General features: G+C 42.8%; 1 protein-coding gene across 1 annotated transcript in view; it reads right to left on the bottom strand.

Annotated features, from left to right (window-relative positions):
- Positions 1-14491, bottom strand: part of LOC144517448 (uncharacterized) — a 59384-nt gene extending 44893 nt beyond the window's left edge. Inside the window, exon 1 of the mRNA XM_078249579.1 lies at positions 13990-14491. Coding sequence (XP_078105705.1) covers positions 13990-14273 — 284 coding nt within the window. The 5' untranslated portion in view covers positions 14274-14491. The remainder of the gene's footprint in view (positions 1-13989) is intronic.
- Between the last annotated feature and the right edge of the window lie 2626 nt (positions 14492-17117).

Raw genomic sequence — 17117 nt, forward strand, 5'->3', positions numbered from 1 at the left:
GAGTGACGGTGATTAGCTACGGAGCGAATAGCGACTCTGGAGTCATAGTGAGAGAAACAAAGTGTCTCCCCTGTTCTTTCTGACCACAGTGGGAAATCTGTATCAGGAAACGTTAACCCTCTCCTTGATTTCATCTTGTTTATGGAAAAGGAGAACCAGGAAATGAGTACGGGGAAATGCAACGCTACCAAGCCACGGCTGAGCGACGTGCGTTGCCTCTATGTGTAGTTTAGAGTACATTTCTTTTCGAGAGGTGCACGTCAGGCTACTGCGTAGGGTCCGTGTCTCCACGTATCTAAGTACGTAACTATGATGTAGATTTAACGCAGAAGTATAAACCACGCTGTAGCTGTACTTTGTGTTGTTCAAGTCTAGGTAGTTCCACAATCAACCTTTGGGTAATTCCTTATTTTTCAAGCATTTTTCACGCAAACTAGAATAACTGCCTCGCCGTTGTATGCCTCCGCCAACTAGTCAAGTTGCAGTTGACATCCATGTTTGTCCAGACTCATACATGTAGTGACGACTTAAGGTACGTGATCTCTACGTTGTTTACGTTGATCTTAAATGAAGACGGCTTCAACAGCTGCATAGCTTATTTCTCGCATAAAATGTTTTCAGAAACACATTTCAGTTAACTATTTTCATAAAATAAGCAAAAGTTTCCAGACGAGCCATCATGTTGGACTGTTTGGAAATCCAGGAGCAGATAGCCCATAGATAGTGAAGTGTATGTCCAATTCCCACATTCCCTGCTAAACACCAGTATGATAACATCGTCACTGTGTGGCTGTTAGTATGTTCAACAAACACGTTTTTGTGTGTTTTAAAATGCATGGGATTAAGTAACAAAATAGTCAAATCATTCTGTGGTAATGTATGTATAAATATCCTATTAATGACATATTCACCTTAAAATGATGACACATGCGTGCCCCCTACATATTACATTAGTCATTTTTAAAAAGCATGAGTATTAGTAAAAATGACATAAAGAGACTTAAAGGAGCTGGTGTAATTTAAGCCACCCTTTACCAGATACTCAACCTCTGATAAAGCCTGAGAAAAACCCACAGGATCCCACTATAAGCTGAGTGGAAAATCTTTGCCTCCAGAGCAGCTCTAGTTTTCAGTCTGCAGGATGATGTGAAATGAAATGGAACTCATCTCTCTGTGTTATCGATACATCCATATTTGCTTCATGGCCCGGAGGATACTTTTGGCCCTAAACGCAAACTATGTAGATATCCAGGGGTGTCGGACTGGGGGGAAAAAGGGGACTGAGTACCCAGGGCCCTCATGTGAGGAGGGCCCAAAAAGATACTAGAATGAATAGCTGTGGATGCGGGGAGGGGCCCATAGAAAATGCCTTTCTACAGGGCCCAGAATTTAGTGCTACGCCCCTGTAGATATCATAAAATATTTGAAAAGCTTTTACTTTTTCACAAGTAGGTAATAGGTAACTTAAAAACGAATAGTCAGACAGCTTTCTGTGCCATTACCCATCCCCATAAAGACTGACAGACTGATGTATAATATCATATAAAAGACATGCCGTTGGTAGGACTCAAACACCTCAAACCACCATTAGACCTAGCCTCCATAACACACTGATTGAAAATGTCCAGATGAAAGACTCACGAGATCTCAGAGAGAGATTTAACAAAGTAACTGACCTCTAGATATTCTGAACTATACTACTATACTAGATAGTTAACACGTATCTGATAACAAACTCAAAAATGCACGTTAGTCTATGACAGTATTGCCACAGAGTCAGAGGGGCGTACCAACACTATGTGGCGCTACTCCTGCAATCTAAAAGGGGCACCCCAAACCCATCCATTTGGTTTCCTATTCGGTCATTATAACAATATCGGCATGTGCAGAATAGGTATTTAAGAAAAGTCAGGGCAGGTGGGAAACATATACAATGGTGCTGCAGGTAATGTAATGGGCAATCATTTAATGTAAATTAGGCTGAGTGCCACAGACAGAAAGTTATTAGAGACGGACAATGAAGGCCCGTCATTTGTTGATGCAACTTTGGTGAGAAACTAGGAGCACTTGATTTGATGCAGCAGATCTCCTTGCCTATGCAAAAGTGTCGGAATTATTGTCAAAGTGTCTGCGTAATGGGATTAATCTTGAAGCCCTACAAATATTGCAGGCCTCGGGCAGAGTGACAGCTGAGGTCTGGTGGTGCTGCGAGACATAGAGTCAACTGACAGGACAGAAACGTGCCAAGCGATGATCATAAAACAGCTTGTTCATGAGGAAACTTGGTTCTGTTCAATGATGACAGCTACTCTGACTCCTTTTAGTCAAAGTTCAAAACAGTTGCAAACAAAAGAGCTCATTTCTCTCATGGGAGAAGTGAGGGAGGGGAAGAAGAGGGAAACATCGGCATATGCCTGTGTTAACGCCTCAACATACATTCATCACCCTGTAGAACAGAAGCCTTGCCTCATTTGTTGGGTTCATGTTTTGTGTATAGAGCTCAACAGTGAATGCCCACTTTTTGAACGGCTCTGGTTCCAGCAGTGATTTTGCCTGTTCAATATCTCCGTATCTCCGACGTTTCAGAAATTACTTATATAAAGAGTTTCAAGCTTGGAACAAAGTCAACCAGCTACGAGAGGAATCATGACCATAAAACATTTGATAAAAAGGAAGAAGAAGCAAAGGTACAAGACTGTGTACAGAAACGACCATAGACTTCAATGGTAGCAGCTCGCTCTAAACGTTCTCGGGTTCGCCGGTGCGGTAAACATTTCCACGGTAACAGCGAGCTCCACCAATCAACGGCATCACTGTTAAGCTTGGGATTGTGGGTAGTGTAGTATTTCTCCGTGACATCGCGATTAAAACATGTTTTTCTAAAAAGAAAGTTGATTTCAAACAGACTTGTGGCTTTTACAGGAGCAGAAACTGTTGTTTCACAATCACGCAGCTTGTGGTAAGTCTACCCTGGATGGTTTAGACATTATGGCTAATAACCACAATACTTATGGAGAAAATTAATGAGATTTTCACTTCTGGAACCACACTGTTGAGCAATATATCATGTCCTCCACAAAATATCACCTGCAGCTTCATCATGTTAATGGAACACATGATCAAGAGAAAATGGAATCCCTGCTGACACAATCAACTTGCATTCCTCACTGGCCTGTGAAATAGGGATAGGTATCACCAATGATTTCCCAAATTGATTCGACTCCGATTCACAGTGACCTGATTGGATTACATTTCCAATTAGATTCAATATCAATTAGGATGGGGGAATATCAGTTACAGTACCAATTTGACTTGGATATAAAAGAGATTCTCATAGAACTTCTGCTGTTAATTGTACAAGCAAGAAGCAACCCTCAAATATTTCTTATAATGCACCAGGTTAATGTTTACATTAAGAATTGACCCTCAAAAGGTTTGTTTAAAGTAGTTTTTACTTATACATCCATGGTGAAAAGGCACGTATTAAAAGATCAATTTCTGGATGTTATGAATCGATATCATATCACTTAAACAAAGATTTTTAATTTGGATAATCGATTATTTTTGCCCAGTCCTAATGTGAACCCTACCATAACCTACATGTACATTACCTGTAGCTCCACGCCTGTGTCAATGATAACTGACTGACTGCGTTGGATGAAATTGCAATTCCAGGTTGTTCCATAATGAGCCTTTAGGTATCCAATATAATATAATAGATGAGCACTGGTCAAGCCACTCCAAAAGATAGGTCCTGCAGCTGGCAGAGAAATGGCTCCAGCTCAATGATAGATGGCTTCCATTTACACACTTGGTAAGATCATAGAGCAAAAATGTTATCATCTGCTCACACATGGGCGGTGCCAGGGGGTAGAATAGTTTGATCTCATCCCGCCCAGTGAATACCAATAATGTTCTACACAATTTTCGCTAACGGCAAGCAATTTATAGGTAATTGAACAGTGGTGCTTAATAAATTATAGATATAGAGTATAGAGTGGAAATCACAGGGTACCTCAAAATACGATACATGGCTCACGATACCAATAATATCATGATACAGCAATTCTGCGATAATATATTGTTAGACAATCCTATAATGATACATCACGGTTTCGGTCTAACTGTGAATACAAAATGCCCGTCTAAAGGTTAAGTGCAGGTTTTCTCTCTTTATCCAATGCAAGTCCAAACTGTTAGAAAACAGCACTATAGAGCTATAACTATAGAGCAACTATAGGTCCAGACTTAAACAAGGCTGGGGCATCTGTTATTTTTCTCAAACTGCTGTCCGCCATCTTCTCTCTTCCTCTTTGGCTCAATAACTTATGTTCGTGTGTTGAGCGCCACATCGAGGAGCCATGAACTAGCAACGCTGGGAGCAGGGAAATCTAATTGAAGCTAGAGTTTAGATTCTCTGCCCGAGCCGTGCCCTTGATCAAGCATTTGTGTTTTTTTTAATCATTACTTTATTAGCCTAATTGGGTGGGGAGAAAGCTATGCCATAATCTGAAATATTATCTATATAGGCTCGCCTTTTGACAGCAAATAAAACGGGGACTTGGATGATGAACAGACACATGAAGCAGGCTCGCCGTGGCAGAAAAGATGATAGTCAGCCTTCAACGTCCTCTTTTGTTACTTCTCCAAGCATGAGGGCGAAGCAAGCCCTCACAGAGAAATGCGTTGAGTTCAAACAACTCTGAATTGTAGTTGAGAACGTCAGTTATAACGGCCCACGGATTAAAAAAGTGTCGGGTTGAAATCGGGCTCGGGCTCATAATTCCAGTTAATGTGTCGGGCCGGGCCGGTCTCGGACACAACGTGCACGGGCTCGGGTTGGGTCGGGTCGATTTTTTGGGCCAGATCTAAGCTCTAATTGAAGCAGCTTACTTTATAAATTAAAATATCAACATTTGGTGCCAGCTTATTGATTCTGGTACCCCACGAAGAACGACAACGATATATTGCCATATCAATATTTTTTTGCCCTACCCTACACACAATACATAAGAAATGTTAACTGTACACAAAACAATACCCAACAACTCAGGGTAGCTTTAAACTCGTGCCTCATAGATCAACAACTTCTTGGCATGAGTTCAAAAAAATGAGCTCTAATTTGTACCGTTCTGCTGCAGTAGACAATATTCCATGCTCCCACTCTGCGACAAGATTATCAATAAGCACAGAGCAAGTGGCCCACTCTCACACTCTCTGTGTGTGTGTTGTAATTGGAGCTTCTCTGTGCTAGTGCATGTAAAAAAGTAGGTATTTCACGTATTGAGGACAGTCTCTGAGAGCAATCCCATTTTTTTTTTCAGTATTTCAAGTACAACTCTTTCTATCCTATTTAATATGTTTTCTTAAATAATTGGACAGGGCAGTTTCAATGTTTCCAATGTTGCAAACATTGCACTTTCTCAGTACATGCGTAGAAGGCGCAGACTTCTCCAATGTCTCCAAAGCTCTGCAAAATGTATGCTGAATTGTCCATTTTAAAAGTATTAGTTGTGCTTTATGTGGTTGACATTTGACGGTGATGGCATGTGGCTATGATCAACTTGCCATTCTCCTGCTGACTCTGCTAACCCGGTCGGTCAAGTTTTCAAATGTCAACATCAGAGTACACAACAGAGGGAAAAGTGAAGATGGCTATCAGCTACGACCTGAAAGGATGAAGCCTTGAGTCCAGGTCTGAAAACAATATCTCTTGGTATGGTTTGTTCTAGGTCTATTTGTGATTGTGTCCACTGTGATGGAGAGCTGCCTGAGCAAGAAGTGCACAGTTCAGCTTATTCAGTATGACTTAAATGCTCCACAACAGCTACTGTATATGCTCCAGAAAGCTTCTCACTGCTCTTTTTATGTAATGTAAGGTAACACAGGAGCACTTTGTTCTGATACACCTCACATGAGTGAATAAAGGATGACAAAAAAGTAAAAGTAATGCTACAAATGTATGTATGTATTTTTACAAATTGTGAGCTGCCCGGTCCTATTGGCCACATAGTAGGGCTGAGGGAGTTGCATATTTTTTAAGTGCTTTGGGGGCCTTTTGTGAGTTATTTCAGGGTACAATGATTCAGAATAGTAACATAATTTAATGTGTTTCATATCTAATCGTATCTAACTAATAAATGTAAAGCTGTTTGGGGACATTTAAGTGAGGGGATTCAGGCAATCTTTATATCACAAACTGCCCTCACTAACTACTAGGCTGCTGCCTATACCGCGGCTGGATTACCAAACAGGAAAACTCTACAAGCACCAGGTTTTCTGTGTGACTACTGGTTTTTGATTAATGGCAAATTGTGTGGGACAAAGTACAGTATCAAGTACGGCGAGACTTATTTTAGTATATGTTAAACAACAAACAATATTTTGGATATTGTCTAATCAAATTAGCACAACCTAAATGACAGAAATCCTGAAGTCAGTTAGAATTACTCTAGCACAGGAGTACTGGTTGCTTTCTGGGTGTCTGGGCTTATAATAAAGCCGACATATATAGTCTGCTGTGTACATTGTGGAGACAAGAGAGTACATACATTTGCACAGAGGGTGGAAGGTGGGGGGGGGGGGGTCAATAGGGGCCCAACACCAAACGTTTGCCCTGGTCCCCCTAAATAGTTAATCCAGCCAAGCCAACAAATGGTGCGTTTTGATTTCACAGACCCCAGTCTTTAGCGTTATAGCATGAAACTCAGTAATCATGAACACTAATGATGCAAATGTTTTCAAACCAAACTGCCAAAGGAATCTTTTACATTGCACTGTTCCAGGCTCTATATCTACCAACACACACATTCAGTCTGACCTTGATAAGAGCTGTGTGAGTTTGTGTCAGTTGTGAACTTTAACAGCCAAATAAAGCACAGAGTAAACACAGAATAGCAGACCTACCACAGTGGCTTAGCTCATAAAGCACACTGGTGGTGGCAACAACATTCCACTTTATCAAAGCAGAAACGCTACTCTTAAATCTACTCAAATCTCTGAGCAGCCTTCTCTCACTCACTTACCTGACTACCCGGTGTAACAGGGTGACCTGTCTCGCTGCGTGGTGATAGACTAACATTATAATGTGTGTGTATGTGTGCGTGTCAGAGGGCCTGGGAGGAACAAAGCTCCCCAATTGGCCCTCAAGTCAAGGCCAGGGCTGTGTGCTGACTGCGGTCAACACAAAAAGAACAGCTGACGTGGCCCAACTGTTGACAGAACACAAGGGACAGGACTTCCTCTCAGCTGTGTGTGTGTGTGTGTGTGTGTGTGTGTGTGTGTGTGTGTGTGTGTGTGTGTGTGCAGAGGAATTGCTTTTAACTAAAAAATATTTGCTTGATTCTTAACCACAGCGACAAACCATGTTATTTATTATTACATTCATTAATTTATTGTATCTGATTAGGACACTGCACATTAATCAACATTTCTGTAAATGCGCCAGTGTTAGCAGGACGGTTAATTTTCAACTGTCAGACAAATTCAAACACAAATCTAGGTGCTTTGCCATTCAGGTGTTTAAGGGTCACACTAGGATGGAAAATCCAGAGAGACAAGCTCCCAGCCTCTGCTCCGCACTGAAAACTATTTATAGCCCTGTACAAACGGTGAGTGAGCAAATATGATAATGATGTCATAGGTTAAAAAGGCCTTACAGTAGTGCACTCGGCACAAATAAACAGAACCAGGCAATTGCTGTACATGCATCTTTGCTGAGCAAGAATACATTTTGTGAAGGCAGTAATTTCAGCATCAGCGTAACTGGTGGCGTCACAACTTGCGCTGGGATCATCAAAACCATCCGTTAAGACTGTAGAGCTAATCACTCACCACCGGAGATGATGCAATTTCATACTCACTAAGGCAGGCAGGCAGGAGGAGGATGGAGGGAGTGAAGGGAACTACGGCACAGGCACAGCATGGGTACACACTTAAGACGATAGAAATGTGTCAAACGTAAGAGATTTTGCCAGATCGTTTATCCCTCTAATATCTCTGGTATTGGACCAGTGCAGGCAATGCAGGACAGTTTTATGGCAATGGTGGAGTTAAGGGCATCAATGTGATAAAGTACTTTAATTTATAAAGGTCCCATATTGTAAAAAAGTGAGATGTCTTTTTTCATTATAAAGCATGTCGAGGTGCTATATTTATACTGTTAAAGTACCAAACGAGCCATCAGGACTTCCGTACCATTGTGATGTCACAGCTATACTATATATAGGTAGAAAGTGGCGCTACGGTGCTGTTAATAGTGCAACGGAAAACCCAGATTGGACAGATAGTCTAGCTAGCTGGCTGGCTGGTAATCACAGTCCTCATTAGGCATGGGCCGGTTACCGGTTTTAAGGTATGCCACGGTATTAAAAAGTCACGGTTTCAAAACCACTAACATTTTCCGTTATATATGCGGTATGAGCTGTTTTTATTTTTATTTTTTTTAACCTTTATTTATCCAGGTAAGTCGATTGAGAACAAATTCTCATTTGCAACGACGACCTGATCACATTCACACAGTTCCACATTCATACCTGGAAGCTGCCCAGTACAACCACAGTCTGATCTGCTGGCCACTGAGCAGCTCCACTGGAGAGGTTGGGAGGTTAAGGGCCTTGCTCAAGGGCACCTCAGTGGTGGTGATGAGGGAGGGACTAGCGCTGCTCTTTGACTTTCCCCACCCAGATTTTATCCTGTCGGTCTGGGGATTGAACCGACGACCTCCCTTCTTTAACCTTTAGGCCACTACTGCCCATATAAGTTTTACTGTAAGTCGTCGCGGACAGAAAGTGCCGGTCAGAAATCCCTCTGCCTGCCAATGTGCAGCGTAAGGTATCACAGCCCTCCCCTCCTGTTGTTAGTGCGAGCAGACCTGTGCATGATGGCTGCAGGAGATGAAACCTCCGAACTCTTCCTGCACGTCTAAAAAGACTAGGGCTGTAACGATATGCGATATGAAACCGAAATCGCAACACTCAGAACCATGAACCTGTGTCACGGAGTGAGAAGGCAGAATCGCGACACACGTTATCGACCTCGGGCCAATAAGGAGTCATTTTGTTAAATGGGCGTAAAGTGGTCTCCCCATGGATGAAATGGTCTTCCTCACATTTCCGAAGAGAATAAACGTAGCGGTTGAATTAGTAACCAAGCTAAATGAACTTTAACAAATTACAACCCAGCGGCAAGACAAACTTAGAACGAGCTCCGCTCACTTGTCTCATCCATCTCGTGTCGTGAGCAATGCTGAAGAAACTGGCCGCCACTTCTTGAACTGAGCTCGGACTGATAGCTAGCTAACTAGCTAACTGGTGAGGCACAGCAATGCCGCTCAGACCAAGTTGTCTAAACCCAAAGCGGGTTAAGTCTACCGCGAGCTCACGATACAGTGAGGAAATTACACCAGAAAGCTGACAGTTAACCTAGCTTTGAGCTTCTTTTTTAGTTAGCTGTCAGCCGTGCTAACTGAGAAACACTGCAGTGTTAACGTTAGCTTTAACCTAGCTTTGAGCTTCTATTTTAGTGAGCTGTCAGCTGTGCTAACTGATAAACACTCTAGCTAGCTCTTAGCTAACGTTAGCTACGTTAGCTTTGTTAGAGATAACTTACTGAGCAAAGTGCAAAGCTGATTGCAAAGGGCCTCATGCATCCAGAACAAGTAATTTCACAACTCAATATGACAGTGAGCTAGACTGAGACTGAATTGGTTTACTGTGTGGATTCAGCATGTTTGTTTGTGTCAAAAATGCTGCACTATTCTGCACATCATTTAATTGTCTCTGTTCAACTTATGTTCATGTATGTTAACGTATTTCCTGCAGCTGCGAACTCATATAATGAAAATGTACTATGCACCTAACACTTCTGAATCAAATCAATAATGATTTGGCTGTACTCACTGCTGTACTCTCAGCGCCTGTGTTAACGTGAGCTTGTTGCCCCGTGTGCGCTGATACGCTCATCTGTTGACATTTCCGAATGCCTTCCTACAGTTGCTTAATAAAAGCTTTCCACGTAAACAAACGTACATGTGTCATTAGTATGAGGAAAAAAACGAGATTTTAACTGTGTCGGGCTCGGGTCGGTCTCGGACATAAATATCTTAATGCCTGTCGGGCTCGGGTCGGGTTTGGTTACTGCTCTGTCGGACGCGGGCCGGGCTCGGACAGAAAAATGCGGCCCGATCAGCACTCTAACGTTTATGTGTGTGCCCAAAGTAAACACACATACACACACACACACACACACACACACACACACACACACACACTCTCTCTCCATATATTTTTACATAAAAGCAATAAGATCATGTAATATTTAGTTTAATGTTAAATCCAGTGCTATATTACCAAAAGGACACACATTTTTAGACCAGAGTTAACTGTCAGTACAGATTCTGAAACCGTGGTATTTTTGCTGAAGGTTATCATACCGTTAGAACCTCATACCGGCCCATGCCTAGTCCTCATGAATCCACCGGAGTTTAAAATGCCAACACAAAGATAGCGGAAGGAAACGGACATTGAAAAGAGAGACATCCGGCGGATTTTCCAGTGGCACCGGAGCAATCCTGGAAGTGGAAAGTCGTGGATATAGATTAATTAAAATAATCCTTAGATGCAGCCCTAATCCCAATAGAAATCAATTATCTCTCTCTCTCTCTCTCTCTCTCTCTCTCTCTCTCTCTCTCCTCTTCCCCCCCCAGCCAGTCGCCAGGTTCTGTCCGAGGTTGCTGCCTGTTAAAAGGGAGTTTTTCCTCGCCGCTGTCGAACCAAATGCTTGCTCTTGGGGGGAAATGTTTGGGTTTCTGTAAATTACAGAGTGTGGTCTAGACCTACTCTATGTGTAAAGGGTCCTGAGATAACTCCTGTTATGATTTGACACTCTAAATAAAATTGAATCGGATTGAATACAATTTGTGTTAGGAAGAATGTTTAGAAGATGAACTCACTGGATGGTAGAAAATCTTCTCAGGGACCTATAATCTTGGGGGAAAACAATGTCAAGCGGAGGAAAAGTAACACAAAAACACAACTGTTTGCGGTAGAAATGGTCTTTTCCGTTAAAATCAATACAAACCAAAAAAAAAGATGGTAACAATTCCCTTCTCGCTCACCTACTGGTGGGATGCTGAGTAGCCAAGTGCTCAGTATTGCTGCTGATGAGCATTGTTGATTTTTCATTGTTTGTACTGACTTCAATAGGAGTCAATACAGACTGTCAGAATAGATCTGGTTTTGTGTTAGTTTGCAGCCACCTGTAGTCATTTTTTTCACAGCTTGTAGATGTCCATACCATCCAGTGAGTTTGTACGTTCAACATTCTTGGCCATGCACATAGCTGCATTTGTGTGTGTGTGTGTGTGTGTGTGTGTGTGTGGCAGGGGGGATTGTTGGGTCTCTGTAAATTATAGAGAGTGGTCTAGACCTACTCTATCTGTAAAGTGTCCCAAGATAACTTCTGTTATGATTTGACATTCTAAATATAAATGGAATGGAATTGAATAATGTAATCTGACTAGTGTATATCGAGGACGTTCCACTTCCGGGATTGCTGCGGTGCCGCCGGAAATTCCGCTGGATGTCGCCGATATCTATCCAGTCTGAGTTTTCTGTTAAACAAGTTTCTTCCCAAGGCTATTTTGCTGCGGCACCTTGGCTCCGCTCGGCGCGTAGCGCCGCCCATGACGATTGGGATTGGTTTAAAGAAAATGCCAATAAACCAGAGCACGTTTTTCTCCCATCCCGGAATGCTGTGTGGACTAGCCAGACCCTCCTCCACAGCGCTGTGGAGGAAGGTCTGGCTATGGGAGACTAACATCTGACCAACAGTCTGAAACCCAAACAGATTCAACTGACATCAAAATAAAACTGAGAAAAGCAGCTAATCCTCCGGAGCTGGAGGACCAGAAAGTGTTTGATAAATTACATTATCCTGTATCAGGGCAAATCAATATATAATATGATTGTATCCATATGGCCTACTACAGGATTTCTGCTAATGCTCTAAACATGGAATACTGTATGTTTATGAGAATATCAAAAAAATAACATGTATACTGTACTGAAGTGCCATGGTGATTGTTGGCTAGTTAAAACATCATATTTTATAAACTGCATGTGTTTTGTGTGCAAAAATCTTAATGTGTAAAGTAACTAAAGCTGTAACAGATGAATGTAGTGGAGTAAAAAGTACAATATTTCTATCTGAAATGTAACGGAGTAGAAGTAGAAAGTGGCATGAAAAGACTCAAGTAAAGTACCTCAACATTTGTATTCAAGTACAGTACTTGAGTAAATGTACTTAGTTACATTCCACCACTGGTGTAAAGCTGCTTTCAAGCAGTCTGCTTGCTTTTGCGGATAAAACATTAAACAATACCACAATGAGGAACCGATGTGATCCAAAAGCTTTATAATGTTCTGTTTACGTGCAGTAGAACATTACTGCATGTTCTTGCGTGGATACTTTCCTTTATTAAACAATTAACCTTACATGTTTTGGCAGCCTTGATGGAACATTTCTGAATCAACTCTGATAGTAGCGCTCGGCTGCTCTCCAATGCAACTACGTTGTTTCAAATTAAAAAGCTCTTGAGGAAAACAAGACAAAGTCAACGCGGCTGTACTTATTGACTGTACATCAAATCATTATTCCCTGGCAATGTCTTCAGAAAATATCCAGCGTATACTTGTCATGCACGGAGTATGCCAAAATGGGCCCCTGGACACATGTTAGAGCCCCCCGTCCCTGTCTACAAAGGAACAAGACACCCAATTTAGACTACTTTTAGTCATTTTGTGACTTTGTGTTTGCTTTGAATCTATTTTTACTCGTTTTGCATCTTTTTGTGGTGGTATTGCATCTATTTTTCCTCGGTTTGTGTGTCTTTGAGGTCATTATGGGTCGTTTGTAGATGTTAAATGTACATTTTCTCGGGTCGTTTTGTGTATATTTTCATTTAGCATCTCTGCAGTCATTTTGGGTCATTTGGAATCGTTTTGTGTAGCCTACGTTTGTGGTCATTTAGCATCTCTTTGGAATCGTTTTTTAGCAGCAACAAAAAAATTGAGACAAGGCACCTGACCCAAGGGGCCCCTGGACACAGACATATTATAGTATATTGTTCCATCCTGTCTACAGAGGAACAAGACACCCAATGTAGAGTCTCCAAGAGTCTATGTTTAGTCATTTTGTGACTTTGTGTTTGCTTTGAATCAACTTTTTACTCGTTTTGCGTCTTTTTGTGGTGGTTGTGCATTTATGTTCACTCGGTTTGTGTGTCTTTGGGGTCACTTGGGGTCATTTGTAGATGTTAAATGTAATTGTTTTGCTTGTGTTGTGTATATTTTCTATCATTCATCTCTGTAGTCATTTTGGGTAATTTGGAATCGTTTTGTGTAGCCTACGTTCGTGGTTATTTTTTGAGGCAGGGCCCCTGACCTATAACTCTGCCCTATAGGCCCGTTCAGCTACCCACCCATAGTATGTGTCGCCCCAAGAAGTCACCCGGACCAAAAGATGCGTAACACTGTTTTCTTACAACGCCACAGCTGGTGCGATTATCTCCCCTGTCACAACACAACCAAAGTCACACCCACTGGTCCGGACTTTTACCGTGATGACCTGATAGAATATAAAAATCATGCTTTGGCATAGGCTTTACTCCAGAGTGCTCCTAACGGGATCTGTATTGCGCGACAGTCGTGTGAAGCGTGCGTATTCTGTGTGCGAGACTGAAAATAATCCCTGACGACATAGAAATTACACGGATAATTGAAAAAAATGTATGCATCTGATTTGCTTGCGTGGTTTCCACCTGACGGGGATGAATGACACGTATACTGTAGGCTACACACGGATCTCTCCAGTCACGAAGTAAACAAATGTGGTGGTCACAAAGGAGAGATCTATAGCCTTGACAGCGCCCTGCTTAAAACACCACACACAAAAAAGACCATGTGGCACAGATTAACAACTAGAACTTACTTTTCCTGCGTGACATTCTCCTTGATGGCTCCCAGCAGGGCGGAGTGGTTCCCCTGCTGGAGTCTGCAGGTGGCCAGGTGCCGGTGGTGCTGATCTTTCAGACAGACGTTTTCCTTGCACAGCTCCGTCACCTGGAGCTCCAGCTCTTCGATCCGGACCCTCTGCTTCTCCAGGAGCCCCTGCTGGGTCTTGATGATTTTATTCAGCTCCTTTAGATATTCCGCCGCCTTGCTGGGGTTCTCTGCCGGGTTCTCCATCTCGTAAAAGCCCCGTTGCCCGTCCATGGAGGCGATATATCCACACAACCAAACAAAAAAAAAAAGCAGCCCTCTCCCTCACACACACACACACATAGCCTAACACACACACACTCGCGCTCAGTAGGAGTAAGCGCTGTCAAATCCATATCCAGAGATCCTCCTTCGCTCCGACATGGCTGATTTGTGGTGTAGTAGCCTAGTGGCAGCTTTGTTGTGAAGTTGGCCGGGTTTGGGTGCGCTGCTGTACGCCGCTGCCGCTGCCGCTACCGCTGCCGCCGCTACCGCTGCCGCCGCGCCGCAACCTCCAGTAGCCGCTCCGTACATTGGGGGAAAAGGAAAACCGTTTAACTCTTGCAGAACTGGAGATTCAGCGAGAGAGCGAGAGAGAGAGAGAGAGAGAGAGAGAGAGAGAGAGAGACGCCGAGTTTGTTGAACGCATGTGCATATACTCAACAGGTAGGCTACGTCGAGTTTCTGTAGCGCCAAAATACGCACTCACGCTCACCTCGACGACCACGCACATTCATGCATAGTGTCAGCGGTGTGTTTATTCATGCATGAGGTAGTACTAGTCCCCTCCCTCCACCAGCATGCACCACAACTGCAGGTCGATATAGCCTGATATATCCTGGGGGTGAGGGGCCTGTTCTGTTAAGTTAAGCTGAAGAGATGGGTTGATAGTTTACTAATTATACAAAACTTTACTTAAAACTTATATTTTAAAACTTTACGCTTTCAGTTTTTCGTAGAACTCATTTTGAAAAGCTTGTTAACATGACTCTGTGGGCTACTATTTGATGGTGCTGTCAGGAGCCCTTCAAGCATGGCTGGACTGAACTGCTTGCAGGACGAGGTAAAAATGAGCTGCTGGGCCCCAATTAACCCCAAATAAATGAAACCCCAATAATTTAGGAATATGCACCATATACATGTATCTTGGTTTGTTTGTTTTTTGGCAACTTGAAGGCAGCAAAGTGCTGAACAAAAAAAAAAAATCATTTGTTTTACTATAGGTGAAAACTCAAACGCAACACGCTCTTAGTTAAAGTCACAGTACCTTCCTCCACGGCGCTGCAAAGGAAGGTCTGACTAGTCCACACAGCATTCTGGGATGGGAGAAAAACGTCCTCTGGTTTATTGGCATTTCTTTAAACCAATCACAATCGTCTTGGGCGGCGCTAAGTGCCGGAGGGAGACACGGTGCTTCAGAAAAATAGCCTCGGGAAGGAACTTGTTTTGGTGGAAGATGTGTACGTTCAAAAGTTGTAGCTTTAGTCGTGCAGATTGGACAGATAGTCTAGCTAGCTGTCTGGATTTACCCTGCAGAGATCTGAGGAGTTAACCGTAGTCCTCAGAAATCCACCAGAGGTTAGAACGCCAACACAAAGAAAGAGGAAGGTGACGGACATCCGGCCGAAAAGAGGGACATCCGGCGGAATTTCCGGCGGCACCGTAGCAATCCCAGAAGTGGAAGGTCATGAATATAGACTAAAGTCACAGTGGAGAGAGAGAGAGAGAGAGAGAGAGAGAGAGAGAGAGAGTGACGGACAGACAGCAGCAGATGATGGAGAGGTGTAATGCAGTGGTACACCAGCGCTGCAGTCAGAGCTGAGCTCCAGATAGTCTGTGTTTAATACTGTTTATTGTTGATTATATTTTGTATTAATAATCTGAATCGGCAAAGTAACTAAAGCGTCCAATAAATGTACTGGAATAAAAGTACAATATTTCCCTCTGAGATGTAGGAGTAAGAAGTATAAAGTAGCATGATATGGAAAGTATCTCAAAGTTGTTCTTAAGTACCAGACCCGGATTGCTGTGGACGAAGTACACACGGCGATACACTGGTAAGAGCAAATTACGTTTTAACCACGTATCCAGCTCATTTAATGCTATAGTGCGTAACTTTTTGATATTAATGAACGTCCGTTACATTCAAGCTAATTAAGACTATCAGCGCCACAAAACTCTCTCTGTATTTCTCAGTATGGCTATGTTTAGAAGATTGTGGCGTCCGGCGACTTTGCCGCGCAGAAGCTCGAGTGAAGATAACGACCTCTTCTGAAGAGTCCATCATGTTTTTTTTAATCCTCCGTGTCCTCCTTGGCTACTAGCAATTGCGTGGCGGAGGGGTGGCTTGTATCATGTGGACACGCCGACAGCGTTGTTGTCATTACTTAGAATTCCTCATGTTGGCGACAGAAACTACGCACTATAGCTTTAAATAGCTCATGTTACCGTATTGTGGGAACAGTTAACTTCTTAATACGTGGCGTTTTCTTTTGCGGGGTGCAAATGTTCCACCAAAACAAGTTCCAGAGCCACCGTTGCAAAGCCACTGTACCATCTTCGAGGTGATAACCGTACAAACGTGGTGCAAAGTGCAGCATTGAACAGAAAGGGAGTGGGCAATACGAGACTAGTAGAGAAAGCTGAAATGTGTGGAGACAGCGGTGGAATTGCATGAATCCCAAGTCAGGACTGGGGAATGTTGCAACTACATGGTCAGCGTCTTAAACCCCTATAGCCCTCCAGGATGCCCTAAAACGTACATGTTTATACTGTACCTCCATACATCCCATCATTGTTGTAATGTAGCTTCCTCTTCTGTCTGAAATCATTTCTGTAGATATTCTGGGTAGACACAAGATGTGATTTTCTGTGAATGTGCAATTTAACCCAGGGCTATTCTGACATGTGGCTCGCACTGTGATCTACATATCTTTTAGATAAAGTGTTCCTTACATCATGGTGCATCACAAGCTATCTGCAGCGCACTCTGTCAGATAATATAAATATGCATCTATTCAGCAGGTTTAGCCTATGAATCCTTGGACACAGGGAATAAACCCACTGCCACTATAGCAA

Source organism: Sander vitreus, chromosome 4, assembly GCF_031162955.1.
Source record: "Sander vitreus isolate 19-12246 chromosome 4, sanVit1, whole genome shotgun sequence".
NCBI classification, from domain to species: Eukaryota; Metazoa; Chordata; class Actinopteri; order Perciformes; family Percidae; genus Sander; species Sander vitreus.